At 36.2% G+C, this 16,593-nt stretch overlaps 1 protein-coding gene across 1 annotated transcript in view; it reads left to right on the forward strand.

Moving 5' to 3' along the window:
* The window catches only part of FMN1 (formin 1), a 523,482-nt gene that overhangs the window by 168,356 nt on the left and 338,533 nt on the right, over window positions 1-16,593 (forward strand). The window contains exon 3 of the mRNA XM_072623605.1: window positions 10,419-10,597. Coding sequence (XP_072479706.1) covers window positions 10,419-10,597 — 179 coding nt within the window. The remainder of the gene's footprint in view (window positions 1-10,418; window positions 10,598-16,593) is intronic.

Genomic DNA, 16,593 nt, shown 5'->3' on the forward strand with positions numbered 1-16,593 from the left:
CCAGAATGGTTGGATGCGCTCGCAGCTCCACCAACAATGAATTAGTGTCTTAATTATAAATCTTGATTGGCAACAAAAACGATGGTTGAATCTAGTAGTTCTTTGCTGTTAAATAAGGTATATTCTATATTGTAAAACTGTGGACTGGGAGTCAGAAAATCTGGGCTCTTCTATCTCCTGTCCTTTTACCTCAGTCTCCTTATTTATAAAGTGAATGGGTTATAGTCGGTGGCACATAAAAATACTTAATAAATTCTTATGATTGATTTGTAATTCTGTTATCACATTCTAATACATCTTCCCCTAAAACCTCTTTGAAAAAAGTATTCAAGACTTTGCATAAACATTTCCAGTCATGGTAGCTTCACTGCACTGTGAATCAGTCCATTCCATTTTTGGACAACTTGTTGTTAGAGGGTTATTGCTCAATTAAACCCCAGATTGCTTCCTTATAATATTTTGCCCAGTGATCCTCATTCCAACATCACTTAACTAGCATCTATTAAGCATTTACCATGTGCCAGGCATTGTGCTAAGTGTTGAGGATACAAAAAAAAGGGTAAAAAACAAATAGTTCCTACTCTGAGGAGCTTACAGTCTAATGGAGGAGATAAGGTGCAAATGACTGTGATATATATATATATATATGTGTGTGTGTGTGTGTGTGCGTGTGTGTGTGTGTGTGCATACATGCATACACATGTGTGTCTATATAACATATATATGTGAATGTATATGTTCATGGGAGGCAGCCAGTGAAAATACTTGAAGTCAGAAGATGGAATATCATATATAAGAAGAGCAAGACGGCCCCTGCCACAGGATTTATGTAAGGAAATAAAATAAAGAAGACTGAAAAAGTAGGCTGAGATGAGACTATGAAGGACTTTTGAAAGCCAAACAGAAGGATTTATAATTGATCCTGGAAGTAAAAGGGGACCACATACTTTAAATCCCTCACATGACAGCTCTTCAAACATTTGAAGGCCAAATCTTTAATTCTTTAAGTCAGGGGTTCTTAACTCAGGATCCATGGACTTAAAAAAATTTTTTTGATCATTTTATTTCAATACAATTGATTTCATTTATAATTCTTTGTATTGTTTTTATACATATTAAAGATATTATTGTGAATAAGGGGCCTATAACAGAAAAACATTAAAGAACCTTTGCTGTAAGCTAAATATCCTCAGTTGCTTTAACTTATCCACACAAAGTATGTTTTTCATACATCTCTTGGTCATCTTGGCCACTCCTATCTTAGACACACTAATCTTTAATTTACAAAATCTCTTCTAGGTTTAAAATTCAAGCTAAGTCCATATTAGTGCAAATAATGAGTCATCTGAAGTAGTCACAATATTTGAGCTCATCCTGCATATTTCCCTTGAGCTGGAACCAATGACCACATTTTACTTTTTTATAACTTTGAATAATCTGAATTTAAATGCTTGTGACCACTTTAAGGGATTCATTATTCTTACTATTTGGGACCTAGCTCTATTTTATGTTTAGAATTTAAAAATACTTAAGCTTTTGGAAATTTGAGTTCTTTTCCATTTGAAGGTTTACTGTAATATGAATTACATACTGGCACAGAGGCAAGATGCTAATAGTGACAAGATATTTCATCTAAATAGCTATCAGAAGTATTTATTCTAAAAGTGGAGGATCTTGACATATCTTTTTAACTTACCTTGGTGGTTTCATCTCTTAAAAGGCACCAGTTACCAGGAGAACTTTTGTGGTACTTAATTCAAAGCTACCAAGAAGGCTAAGTCTTGTAGATCCAGACTGGAAGGAGAGGAAAAGAGAAAAGAGAAGAGAAGAGGAGAGGGGAGGGGAGGAGAAAAGAGGACCTAACTCTACTGTTACCCCTAAATTTTCTTATAATATTCTATCAAAATTGTTAAATACATATTATTTTGTGTAACAGTATTCAGTAATTTTGTTGTTGTTCAGTTGTGCAGTCATGTCTGACTTTTTGTGACCCCATGCACACCAGGTCCTTCTATCCTCCCCTGTCTCTTGAAGTCTAAGTTGCTTCCATACCACCATCTATCCATCTCATCCTCTACTTTCCCCTTTCCTTTTGCCTTCAATCTTTCCCGATACCAGGATCGTTTCAATGAGTCTCATCTGCTCATTAGGTGGCCAAAGTATTTAAGCTTCAGTATTTGCCCTTCCAATGAATAGCCTGATTAATTTCAAGTATTGATTGATTTGGTCTCCTTTCTGTCCAAAGAACTCTCAAAAGTTTTCTTCAACAACACAATTCAAAAGCATCAATTCTGTGGTGCTCAGCTTCCTTTATAATCCAGCTCTCACAGCCATGCATTGCTACTGGAAAGACTACAGCTTTGACTATACGAACCTTTTGTCAGTAAGGTAATGTCTCCGCTTTTTAGTGTACTGTCCAAATTTGTCAAAGGTTTCCTTCAAAGAAGCAAGCATCTTTTAATTTCATGACCAGCATCGCCATCTGCAGTTATCTTTGAGCCCAAGAATATAAAATCTGACACTGCTTCCATTTCTTCTCCCTCTATTTGCCAGGAAGGGATGGGACCAGTTGCCAGGATCTTAGGTTTTGTTTTTGTTTTTAATATTAAGCTTCAAACCAGTTTTTATACTCTCCTCTCTCATCCTCATCAAGAGACTTCTTTATTCCTCTTTACTGGCTGCCGCCAGAGTGGTATCATCTGCATTTCTGAGATTACTGATATTTCTCCCAGAAACCTTGATTTTGTCTTTTGATTCATGCAAGCTGAAATATTTTGTTAAACTGTTGGAAGGGAGTAAGAATTTTTAAGTTCTCCCTCTCTACAAGGTACAAATCTTTTTTTTTTTTTTTGATACAATTCAACATTTTTTTCACTCATGCTTTCACTGACACCCATCTTCTTTCCCCCAGACATCTGGAAATTGTATTTTCACAGAATGTTTCCTGAGAATACTCCATTTTCCCACCGAAAAGCAAACTCCTCATGGTCATTGACCCAAAGATTTCATTACCTTCATTCTCCACTGTTATAAGCAGAGTATCCTGCTCTTAGGAGGCTGAGATCAAGGAAACAGCAAGAGCTTTCTCAAATCCCTTATTCTTCCCTTTATTGTCGGGAGAAAACACCATAGTCTAAGAGAGGAGCCAAGCTAGAAGGCTTGGTAGTCAGAGAATAGGAGAGGGGAAGCAAAGAGAAGAGAGGAGAGGAGGGAGGGGAGAAGAGGAAAGGAGGAATTCCTTGAGTAAAAAAAAGACTGACAGAAACCTAAGGAGAAAGACTGTCTTCTTAAGAGTCCTTCAAAGTCAATGAAAGGAGTGATAGGCATGCTCAGATATGTAATATAGACCTTATGAGAGCAGATTTCAAAATTTTCTGTGTAAAGGTATGATCATGGATAGCAGTAGTGGCAAACTCAAATAGAAAGATGTGTCATGGCATATTGACTTAGAAAACCACACATTAACATTATCTGTGTTGTATTAGAAGTTTACTTTGTTAAATATTTCCCAATTACATTTTAATCTGGTCAGTCAGCACAAATTTGACACCTTTAACTTAGACCTAATAAACGAGATTTGAACTGTTCTGAAACATTAGTTCATGACTTAAAATTAAATTATCTAAATTAGGAAGAAAAGAACAAGATATCTAGGGGAAAAAAGTGAGTGCACAGGCAGCTGTCAAATAAACTCATATTTCTAAAGGGAATATAAAAAGGTTGGAAGGAGGAAACATATACCTAAGGAGGTATCTGAGAATAATATAAATTCATATGTATAGTGCCTGGAAAACTGAGTCCCAAAATGAATTGGAGCTTGTGAAGAATATTAAAGAAAACAAAAATGGTCTTTTTGGTATCAAGACAATTGGAAGAACAAGTCTTGCTGTTTGAGGACAATGGCATTGTGTGAACAGATGACAGAAAAAAATCAGAGATTCTACTTCTATTTCTTTTTCTGTCACTATCAAAAATGGTTCTCTTCTGATTGAAAATGGTGCCACATAAAAATAAGTTGGAGAGAGCAAAAGACTTCAGACTGGTGCAACTATAAGAACCTAATTACTTTAAAAGAATTCATATATCTGGGTCCTTTAATTCCAAAATAATGTGACAATGTGATCAGTAATCTCTGTTAACAATCTTTGGGAAATCATGGAGAAGGAGAGAGTTACCAGAAAGCTGGTGATGGATTGTTCAGATTTTCACAGAGAGATTAAAGAAGACTAATAGACACTATGAAGCAGTAAATTTGATACTGGACATTGGAAAAATTTTAGAATGGAATATTAAATAGATGATTAGTGAGTATTTATAAAAGGAAGTTAGTCATTTGGATCTAAAATTTGCTCCTAAAGAACAAATACCAAACTAACAACTTCATTTTTGTCAGGGTTTTTAATATAATTAGATAAGCATATTGTAGACACTGGTGTATATATTAATTTCAGTGCAGCATTTGACAACAACTTTCTTGTAAAAAAGAGTGAAAATGGTGATTTTATATTTTAGTTAAGACAAATCTGTAGTTGGTTAATTAGATATTCCCTCAAAACTGTTGATTAATGTATTGATTAATGCTAATTAAATTAATTAGAATTAGAACTAATTAAACTTATTAGAAACTAATTAATTAGAAGTAATTAAACTAATAGTAAACTAATTAGAGGTTCCTAGTTGAATGCCATGGAATTGTACTTGATCTTAACGTTTTTAACTTTTTTTTTTTTTAAATCATTGACTTAGAAAAGACATCGAGAGTATAGATGTTAAATTTGCATGTGGCACAAAGATAGAAGAGGTGCAACACAAACAAAGTTCAACTGACACAACACAAACAAAATTCAAAAAGTTCTCATTATGCTGGAATAAGTAGGAATAGGGGTAAGAACTGGACCTGTAATTTACTTGGCGTAGGGAATTTCCCGGTAAGGACACTGCTTGTGCCAGCGCCAGTCAGCAACTTCTCTGCAGCTTAGAGTGTTACCTAGAATATTGAGTGGTTAAGTGAGTGACTCAAGGTCATGGCCAGTATATGTCAGAGGCAGCACTTGCACTCAGGTTCTCCTAGCTTTGAGATCAACTTTCTCATCATTTTATCATGTTGCCTCAAATGAGGCTAGAACAATAAGCTAAAATAAATCGGTTTAATAAGAATGAATTCTAGTCTGAGATGTGTAAAAAAAACCTACATATTTTTGAGATGGAAGAGATATGGCTTGACAGTAATTCCCTTGAAAAAAGACCAAAAAAAAATCTCATTTGAAACCAGTAATATGACATGGTTGCTAAAAAAACCGGCATCATCTTAGGCTGCAATATAGTACTTAGATCAAGGGAATTGATATCCTCATTGTAAACTACACTAGTTAGACCATCTGGAACCTTGTGGCCAGTTGTAAACACCATAATAGGCACATAAAATTTTTTTTAATGTGATTAGGACACTGAAGGGACTAGAAGCCATGTTGCATGAAGAATGGTTGAATAAACTAGAAATGTTTAGCCTGGAGAATAAAACATTTCACTTTGTGTGTATGGGGTAGGGGAGGAGGGAAGGAAGGAGCACAGTCTTTCTCTTAAAATATTTGAAAAATCTTTGATGTGAAAGGTAGATTAGATGTATTTTGCCTGACTTCGAAAGGATCTGAGCCAAGGTAAAAATAGGAGGTAACTTTTAGACCAATTAAAGGTGACACCTTCTAAGAATTAGAGCTGTTCTAAGGATTAGGAAGGTGTTATTTTGAGAAACTGTGATCTCCAGTCAATGAAAATTCTCAAGGCATGGCTGGACAAAGCTCTCTGGAGATGTTAGAGGGGAAAATACTGCATTAGGGTCGAGGGGGATCTAAGTAAGCTGCTTTTACTTCTAATTCTAAGAATCTGTGACTCAGTGCTATGGATGGCACTAATTTATTCAAAAACCTAAAATGCAGAAATCTGGATACCAGGCTCCAATTTCCTTCCTTCCTTCCCTCCCTTCCTTCCCTCCCTCCCTCCCTTTCCTCCCTCCCTCCCTTCCTTCCTTCCTTCCTTCCTTCCTTCCTTCCTTCCTTCCTTCCTTCCTTCCTTCCTTCCTTCCTTCCTTCCTTCCTTCCTTTCTTTCTGACTTTCTTTTTTCATGCTATCTTCTTCCATGCTACTGGAATTAACAAAATTTAGTCTTTTGCTGGGCCATTTATAATACCTATACTATAATACCAGATTCCAATGTATAAAAATCACTTTCTACAGATTTAATACATTTCTCTATTGCTCACAGCAATTTGAGGTGCAGTGCTAGAATTTCTCACTTCAGTATAAATCTATGCAGATGATAATCATTTTATTTCCTTTCTGTGATCAATCTTCATCTCTATGGAAGGAATATATTAGCCAAACACTTCTCCCAAAGCTCATATTTTTAGGAGTACTCCTCCTCCACTCACAGTCCCTGTCATTTTCCTCTCTTACTTCTTGTGGTAGAAATTTAGGATGGTAGGATGGATGTAGAGACAGACAGTATCTCAAAATATGTCTGACTTGCTAATTCAGTGACATTACTGCAAGGTAATTCAGGTTGTGAGTATTCTCTAAAACTGACAGATAGAAGAACTATAAATTACTGCGCTGTCTTTCTAGGTATAGATACGAATATTTACATGTGTATACAGAGTCCACATGAGTACTTAACACTGTCACTTTCCATTAGGCACACATCTAGATCGCTGTCTCCTTTGCTTGTAAGTACAAGTTTTAAATCACCTAAGGAAAGCAACCTGTCTGTGTCTAACATATCACTTGTGATATTCACACTTGAGAAAACTTCACCTTGTTGGATTATTTTAACTTGAGCCTGATGGATGGCCTTGGGAGCTGTAGCACTTTGAAATTCATGAGAGGAATTCAAATTGAAGAGTATTCCCCTCTTATTTTAAAAGGCATTACCAATTTATCATTGCTGCCAAGGAGAGGATTCTGGTTGATGTAAAAGTGAGAGAAGTAGAGTGACAGGCACTAGAATTTTGTTTTAGGGAAATGGCTTTAAACCTGGGTCCATGAATATTTTTTAAGGAAAAAATTTCTATAACTATATTTTAGTATAAATGGTTTTCTTTGCAATATGTGTATTTTATTATTGTATATTTAAAAACATTAATCTGGAAGAGATCCATAAGCTTCATCAGACAGCCAAAAGTGTCCATGACATAAAAAAAGTTAACAATCCCTGTTTTAGGGGGAGTTTTACCTAAATCTGATCGTGTAGTATATGGAAATCAACTTGTCCTTGGAAATGAGAATTTCTTTGATGATAAAAAATCAAGTTTGGTAAATGAGATTAAGTTGTAACATTTAATAGATGTGGAGATCCTTGGTGTGAATCAGGAAATGTATTACAAATGCTCTCTTGAGTTATTTGATTTTCAAAGCTCTGGACTTCTTTAAGAGTGTTTTCATTATGACTGATAGAAAGAAGTTGAAATTTCAACTATGACACTTTACTGGGATTGGTTATACCTTATGACAGAAATGGAATTTGTTTGGGTTTGGGATCTGCAGACTGTGTAAGGGGGAGAGACAAATGATATTTGAGAGATACCAGCTGTATGTAGGTACTGCCCCCATTACCAGATGGAACTTGACCACAAATTTGACCACTGCTTTCTGTGTGGCCTCTATTTTTGATAATTTCCAGTGGAAATCCTAGTCTGATGTTTTAGGTTAGGAGCAGGAAATGCAGTTCACCATTTGAATGCATGGGGAAGGCCCAGACTTTCAGAGTGGTCTTAAGGTAAGTCACACCATTATTACTGTATCTGTGATGTGTTGCATTAACAGGGCTCAGTTGTAGGATTAACCTTTTGTGTGTACGTGTGTATTTAAAAATGTCTTTGGGAAACTAAAATCTTAAATGACAAAGGGAAAGACAGAAAGGGAAGATGATAAAAGTGACTCATTTTAGTCACATGAAAGAGATAGACAAATGTTAAATTTAGTGATTTGAAAAAATAACCAGCCACCATGTCAAATGAAAGTTCTAGTCCCGCAAACCTCTTTTATATAATACCCTGAATGATTTTTGAGTGAAATTTTAATGGAATATATTTATTTTATTTTCTATCAAAATTAATCAAGAAAAGAAAGCAGTATGGCCACTTGCTACACATAAATACACATTCAGAGCAGGGAAGAACTTACTTGCTAGATTTGTATTTCATATATTCAAATGGAAAGTATGTCCTGTATTCTAACCTGCGTCATCAGATCATTTAGAATAAAAGCTTTTTGCATTGAATTCTGTGTCTGGATTAATACAGCTTTTGGTCCTTTGTCATACTGACAATACAAAAATGCTTGCCTATCAAGGTTTCATAATGCATGTTTTCTTCATTTGGATACTGTCTATTTTTAAAAAATCATTTTAATAATTTACTTCTCAAAGCATTCTCCAAAACTAAATTACTTTTTACCGTTTCTGCTCTGAGTTTTGCTTCTTCCCATTCTAATGGCAAATAGATCACATGTACGATGTCAGTCAGTTTCTGTGTTTACAGTCACTATAGAAGGAAGATTTTTTTCTTGAAATGGGAAGCAGAAAAAAAAAAGGCTGTCAATTGTTATCTATATCAAAGCTTGTGAAATTCTGAACTCCTTCTATGGTTCCATTACATCAAGAACTTGTACCATCAGACAGTTTCCTTTGATTATACATGCTTTTAAAAAAACTTGAAGGTATTTTGCTTCCTTATGTGTTGTGATATGTTCAATTTGTTTTATGTCGTGTCCTTCATTCATTGCAACCACATTTAATATCAACAGTATTTCCAATGTCCAAATGGAAAGGGGAAAATATAGAATGAGATTCGGAAGGGAGAAAGTTGCAGTGAGGTTAAGGAAGTGGTGAAGGGAGGAATCATTAATTAAATCAGCTTTTGCATCCCCCAGTTCTACTTCCTGTGAAAAGGCAAGTCTCACCACCACCAAGAAAAAGGAAGCATAACTGAAGGAAATTCAAGCCTCTGGTTTTATAAAACATTATTCCTATGTCATGTAATGAGAGTACGAGAATAAATGGGGAGAGTGAGAGATCTGAAAGCCTTAAGTGAAGTTGCAAAAGACCCAAAGGACAATGGCAATTGAACAGGGGAATTCTCTTTACCTCTCTTTCTAAGGTAAAAGGGCAGTTAGGATTTAGCATTCTGGACATCCTGAAGTCTGCCTAGGAGAGACTAAGCACACCAGAGATCGCAATCTATCTGTTGCTACTTTAAAAACCTTTAACCAGATAAGAAAAAGAAACACCTGCCATTTGCTTGGATGACTTGACAGGTGGTGACAGCAGAAACACTGCCCCCTATGTGATGAAGCATAATAGATGCTTCTGGGTTTTCACTTTTTTCCCTTTAAGAGAAAAAGGCCATATGGTATGAAAGGTCAGCATGAAATGCTGCCTGGCAGTCCATTTCCCAGCTGGCTTATTTTAAGCTCATGTTAGTCATGAATTGAATTTTCAATAAGACAGCAGTGGCCAGTTAGCTGAACAACTTGTGTACACACATATATATGTATGTATGCATGTGTGTATATATATATATATGTGTGTGTGTATATGTATACATATGTGTATATGTACATATATATAATATATATGTATCCACAGATGTGTAGCACTGCCATAATAACCTCGAATGCCAGTTTAATAGACATATTTACCTTTTACATGCTTAACAATGAGTCTGAATGCAGTGGTAGGTTGGGTCTCTTGGCTCTTTCCTACTGGTCTTAAAGCATCACCATCATTTTGAGTTTGCTCAGAATGCTAGATCTGGAAGGGATCTTAAAGAACAGATGGAGAAACTGAGGCCTAATGGAACTTACTCAAGGTTACGTAATTAATTTGTAGCAGTGTGAAGACATGAACCTACACTTCTGACTACTAGTCTGGTAGTTACTTCCTTTATGCTAGGGCTTCTCAATCTGTGATCTATGGACTTTTAAGGAATCTAAAGGATAGATTTCAGGGTGTCCATGAACCTGGAGGGGGAAATTACATATTTATTTTCATAACCTCCAACTGAAATGTGGAATTTCCTTCAATTATGTAAGCTATTATTCTGAGAAGGGGCCCATAGACTTCACTAGACTGCTAAATGGGTCCGTGACAGAAATAGAAGACAAACCCTTGGTTCAGGTAGATGGAGAGAGAGAAACAGTAGCCTTCCTTTATTGACTGTGAATTTGGAGATATCAATGAGTATGATCCAGAAATAATAATTATGACCTATCCCTTTGAGGAAATCAGGTCCTAAAAAATAGCTCCGAAATAAGGGTAAAGAAAAGAGAAGCTAAAGTTTAGATAGGGATTGCAATTAGTTGGATTGAGATTTTTCCAGTCAACATCACTGATGACCTTTTATGTATGTGTTGACATCTTGTAGGCATCTCCCTAGAAGGCTTCATCAAGGATGGCTTCACTGAACATTCATCACATAGAGAGAGCTCCAGTAGGGATGGAGATGTATGGGTCTTGGGCTACAGATCAGGACCATCTTATCCCTTCCTGGTCCACGAGGAGAGAGAGAAGCCCAGCAGGAGTGAGTTGCATTTGGACCTTCATGTGAGTATTTCAATAGAAGTTTGAGTGTTCATGCTATGGTTTTATGTAATCAATACAGACTCTTTTAATATTCTTAATCCACACCTATTTTTATCTGATATGTTGCATCATTTACAAACTTGTTTAGATCAGAAAGATATTGTGGTTGTTTTTTATAATTTTGGTCATATAAAAATGTGAGCTCTGGGAGAGGACAGTGCTTTCTCAAAACAAAAGAAACAGGTAAACTGAGGCTAAATTATTTGGCTTGAAGAACATAGTGTGTCACAGGTGGAGTCAGGAATACAACTTAGATCTCTTGTTTCCCTATTAGTCAATCAACAAGTATTTGTTAAATGCTTAGTATATACTAAGAATTGTGTTAAGTGCTGGGGATATAAAGAAAGGCCAAAACACAGTTCCTGCCTTAAAGTGCACTAAAATTAATAATAATAAATAGCTGCCAGTATTTATACAGTGCCAACGATATGTCTGGAACTGTGCTAAGTGCTTTACAACCGTCTTATTTGATTCTCACAACCGTCCTCGGAGGTAGGTACTATTATTGTCTCCATTTTACAGATGAGGATACTAAGGCAGGAAGAGGTTAAATGACTTGCCCAAGGTCACACAGATAGCAAATACTCTGAGGCAGAATTTGACCTCAGGTCTTCTTCATTCCAGTTCCCATCTAATGGGAGCGACAACATGCAAATAAATATATACAAGCTATGTAAGGCATAATGGGGAGGTAATCTCAGAAAGAAGGCAGTGCTACTGAGAAGGGATAAGCATCCTGCAGAAATTGGGATTTGAGGTGAGTCTTGAAGGTAGGGAGGGAATCCAGGAGGCAGAAATAAGGAGGGTTCATTGAGAGAGGCTCCTTAGAAGCCATTTTAAAGAAATCTAAAGGGAAGAAATCTCATTGCAAAGAATTGTACTCTGGAGACCCAAGTGAAATCCATATATCTATCGTCTTTTTAGAGCTGCAACAACCTACCTTCCTTTCTTACTTCTGTCTAAGTAACAGAGTTGGAACTTAAGTTCTCATAGTTGGAAAGGAATTTAGAGGTTGTTTTGTCCAACTTGTACTTCAACATGAATTTCCCACAATATGACTGGCAAGGGCCCAAATCAATCTTTTTGCTTGAAGAATTTCAGTAAAGAGGAGCCCACTAACATGCGAAGCAGCCTCTTCCACTTTAGGGTAGCTCTAATGGTTAAAAAAAGTCTTCCCTCTCCACCCCCATCCCACAACCCACCACTGTCAAGCCTATACTAGCATTTCTATAGCACTTTACATTTTTCAAAGTTCTTTGCATATCCTCTCAACTGTAAGGTAGATACTATTACTACCCCCCCCTTTTACAAATGAAGAAACTGAGGCAGGCAGAGGTTAAATGATGTGCCTAGCATCACACAAGTAGTAAGTGTCTGAAACAGTATTTGAATGCAGGTCTTCCTAATTCCAAGTCTAGCATCCCATTCACTTACCTTCCTGTTGCCTGTATTTGTCTGCTTGAACTCCCACCCATTGCCTCTAGTTCTACCATTTGAAAGTCAAAAAGAACAAGTCTAGTCCTTTTTCCTTGTGAGAGTCCTTCAAATAATTGGAGGTAACTATCTTTATCTCCCTCTTTCCCAAGTCAGCTTTCCCTCCATCCTCAGCTCATTCAACTAAACTAATCCACATAGGGTATGAGCTTAAGGGTCTTTACCATCCTATATACACTCTGCATACTCTCCAGCTTAGCCAATGTCCTTCCTAAAATATATCCAGTACTAAATGCAAATACAACTGATTTAACTTCCTAATAGAAAACCTGTATAATTCATGAGGGTCCCTTTAGAATATAGTGTTTCCCCTTTTTTCATTCATTCATTCAGTAAAATAATATCCAACATATATTTATAATCTCTTACTGCAGATAAAATATTATTATTTTGATATTCACCTTTCAAATAAGCTGAAATAACTGGTCATACTACAAATATTCTATACTAGCTCCAATTTCCTTTTTACTTTTTATTTTTAAATGCAAATCTTTCCATCCCACAGGCCTCTAAATTAAACAACTCATCCTCACCCCTCCAACAAAGCTTTCGTTAAAAATACGCACACTCAAGAAAAAGGAATTCCCTCCTCTTGGCCATGTCCAAAAATGTGTCTCATTCTGTATAAGTCTATCACCTCTGTAGCAGGAGGCGGGTTGTTAGTTTCATCTTTAAATGAAACCCTCTAGATGTATGATCATGAGATTTCATTGTATGGTTCAGTTTTAAGTCTTAGAAGGTTGTTTTTCTCTATAATGTTGTTGTAATATGAATTGCTCTCCTATATGGACTTCATTCTGCATCAATTCATAGATATCGTCCTAATTTCTTCTGAATCAGTCAGCTTTATCACATTTTATTACATTCATATATGATAATTTGATTAGCCAAATTTTCCAATGCCCCTTCAAACCATGCCCCTGGTTTCCAGTTTGGGGCTACTGCGAAAAGAGCTGCTATAAATATTTTTATGCACATAGGTTTTTTCTTCTTTTATGATACCTTTGGGCATAAGTCTAGTACTTTGTGCCCAATCTCCCTCCACTGATGGGAATTTGTATCCAACAGCAGTTAAATTAACATATTTCGGTTACTATGAGCCCTGCCTAAAGTCATTGTTCATCAACATTTGTATGTACCTGTTACGAGATCCTTCTTAGTCCTTTTTGTAATTACTTTCAGACTTTGGACTTATTTGCATGGCTGGTTTGGATTATGCCCTAATGACTCACAGGCATGATGATTTACTTCTCACACTTTTCAGAATCCACTCTGGGTGTGGCTTTGAATTTTCCTGTGGGAAACACAAATTAATAATTATCTTCTTTCCTGCAGAAGCAACAGACCTCTCTCAGCCAGGTTCCTCTAAAGGGCTTTTGAAATTAGCCTGCAGGTTGGAAATCACTCTTTAGGAGCTGACATGGACTTTACTAAACATTAGTCACTTAGTTTTCAAACCAGTTTCACAACCTGAATGATGGACTGGAATCTTGGAGGGCAATAGTGACATCTATTGGTGGAATAGCTGGAGAGAATTTAAACAGATATTATGTTTTTTTGTTTTTTGGTTTTTTTTTTGGTTTTTTTTTTACATATACTTTCCTATTGAGTATATTTTCACTATAGTCATGCTATGTAGTCAGACTAAGATAAATGAAAGAAATCGTATAACAAATCAGAACATGATACACAAACACATACACATACACAAACATGATCTGCTACATTATGTGAGTGACTTCCATATTTCTCTCTCTGAGTGTGGAAGGCATTTTGCCTTGAGAACCACCATTGGGATTTTTTTTTTTTTGTAAGAAGTTCTTGTGTTATTATAAAAATCTAAGTCTACCAGAAAAAACTCTCACACACTGTGGTTGTTGCTGTGCATAAAGTTCTCCTGGTTCTGCTCCTCACTCAGCATCAGGTCATATAAGTCCTTCCAGGCCTCTCTGAAGTCTTCTTGTTCATCATTTCTTATGGCACAATAGTACTCCATTACATTCATATACCATAATTTATTCAGCCATTCCCCAATTGATGGACATCCCCTTGACTTCCAGTTTTTGGCAACTACATAGAGTGCTGCTATAAATATTTTTGTACATGTGGGACCCTTTCCCATTTTTACGATCTCTTGGGGATATAGTCCTAGTAGCGATATTGCTGGGTCAAAGGGTATGCACATTTTTGTAGCCCTTTGGGCATAGTTCCAGATTGCTCTCCAGAATGGTTGGATGCACTCGCAGCTCCACCAACAATGAAATAGTGTTCCAACTCTCCCACATCCTCTCCAGCATTTATCATTTTCTTGTTCTGTCATGTTTGCCAATCTTATAGGTGTGATGTGGTACCTCAGAGTTGTTTTGATTTGCATCTCTCTAACCAATAGTGATTTAGAGCATTTTTTCATATGATTATAGATAGCTTTAATTTCTTCTTCTGAAAATTGCCTGTTCATATCCTTTGACCATTTATCAATTGGGGAATGACTTGTATGATTATACATATGGGTCAGTTCTCTACATATTCTAGAAATGAGGCCTTTATCCCCGAGCTTAGCTGTAAAAATTCTTTCCCAATTTACTACATCCCTCCGGATTTTGGTTGCATTGGGTTTGGTTGTGCAAAAACTTCTCAGTTTAATGTAATCAAAGTTATCCATTTTGCATTTCATAATGCTTTCTATCTCTCTTTTAGTAAAGAATTCTTCCCTTCTCCATAGATCTGATAAATACACTATTCCTTGCTTCTCCAGTTTATTCATGGTATCAATCTTTATACCTAAATCATGTACCCATTTGGACTTTATTCTTGTGTATGGTGTCAGGTATGGGTCTATGCCTAATTTCTGCCACACTGTTATCCAGTTTTCCCAGCAATTTTTGTCAAACAATGAGTTCTTATCCCAGAAGCTGGGGTCCTTGGGTTTATCAAACAGAAGGTTGCTATATTCCTTGCCTACTGCATCTTGAGTGCCAAGTCTATTCCACTTGTCTACCTCTCTGTTTCTTAGCCAATACCAAGTGGTTTTGATAATTGCTGCTTTATAGTAGAGTTTGAGGTCTGGTAGCGCTAGGCCACCTTCCCAAGCATTTCTTTTCATTAGTCCCTTTGATATTCTGGACCTTTTGTTTTTCCAAATGAATTTTGATATTATTTTATCCAGCTCTAGAAAGTAATTATCTGATAGTTTAATTTGTATGGCACTAAATAAGTATATTAATTTAGGTAGAATTGTCATTTTTATTATATTAGCACGGCCTACCCATGAGCAAATAATGTTTTTCCACTTACTTAAATCTGACTTTATTTGTGCAAAAAGTGTCTTGTAATTGTGTTCATATAATCCCTGGGTTTGTTTTGGCAGGTAGACTCCTAAGTATTTTATACTGTCTACCCTAGCTTTAAATGGGATTTCTCTTTCTATCTCTTGCTGTTGGACTTTGTTGCTAATATATAGGAACGCAGAAGATTTGTGTGGGTTTATTTTGTAACCTGCAACTTTGCCAAAGTTGTTTATTAATTCAAGTAATTTTTTACTTGAATCTCTGGGATTCTCTAGGTAAATCATCATATCGTCTGCAAAGAGTGATAACTTAGTTTCTTCTTTGGCTATTCTTATTCCTTGAATATCTTTATCTTTAAACAGATATTATGTTGCAAGACTATATCATATAAAAGCTGTTGAATTTACATATTGTTAATCAGGTTTTTTTTTTAAATCCTAGTTTCGGACCAATATATTCCTTTTTAATTAATATAGCTCATGGGATTATAGATTTACAGTTGGAAGGGATCTTACAGGTTATTAAATCTAAGCCTTCATCTTACAAATTAGGAAACTGAGGTCCAGAGAAGTTAAGGTCATACAGCTAGTAAATACTTTTTAAAAAAATATAATTTACTTATTTTCAGTTCTCAGCATTCACTTCCACAAGATTTTGAATTCTAGATTTTCTCCCCATCTCTCCCTTCCTCCCAACGTGCACTCCAACCACCCTTTCCTTCAATCTTCCCTTCCTTCTATCACCCCCACCTTTGATCCCCTTCCCTTCTGTTTTCCTATAGGGCCAGATAGATTTCTATATCCCATTGCCCATACAACTTAATTCCCAGTTGCATGCAAAAACAATTTTTAGCATTCATTTTTAAAGCTTTGAGCTCCACATTCTTTCTCTTCCTCCCTCCCTACCCACCCTCATTGACAAAGCAAGCAATTAGATATAGGTCATACATGTATAGCCATGTAAAACACTTCCATAACAGTCGTGTTGCAAAAGACTAAACACATTTCCCTCTATTCTGTTCTGCCCTCCATTTATTCCACTCTCCCTTGACCTGTCCTCCAACAATAGTGTTTGTTTCTGATTATCCCTTCTCCTAATCTGCCACCCTTCCCCCTGCCTTCCTGCAAGGTAAGATAGATTTCCATACCCAATTAAATATGCACTCATCCTTAACCA

Source organism: Notamacropus eugenii, chromosome 7 (assembly GCF_028372415.1).
Source record: "Notamacropus eugenii isolate mMacEug1 chromosome 7, mMacEug1.pri_v2, whole genome shotgun sequence".
NCBI classification, from domain to species: Eukaryota; Metazoa; Chordata; class Mammalia; order Diprotodontia; family Macropodidae; genus Notamacropus; species Notamacropus eugenii.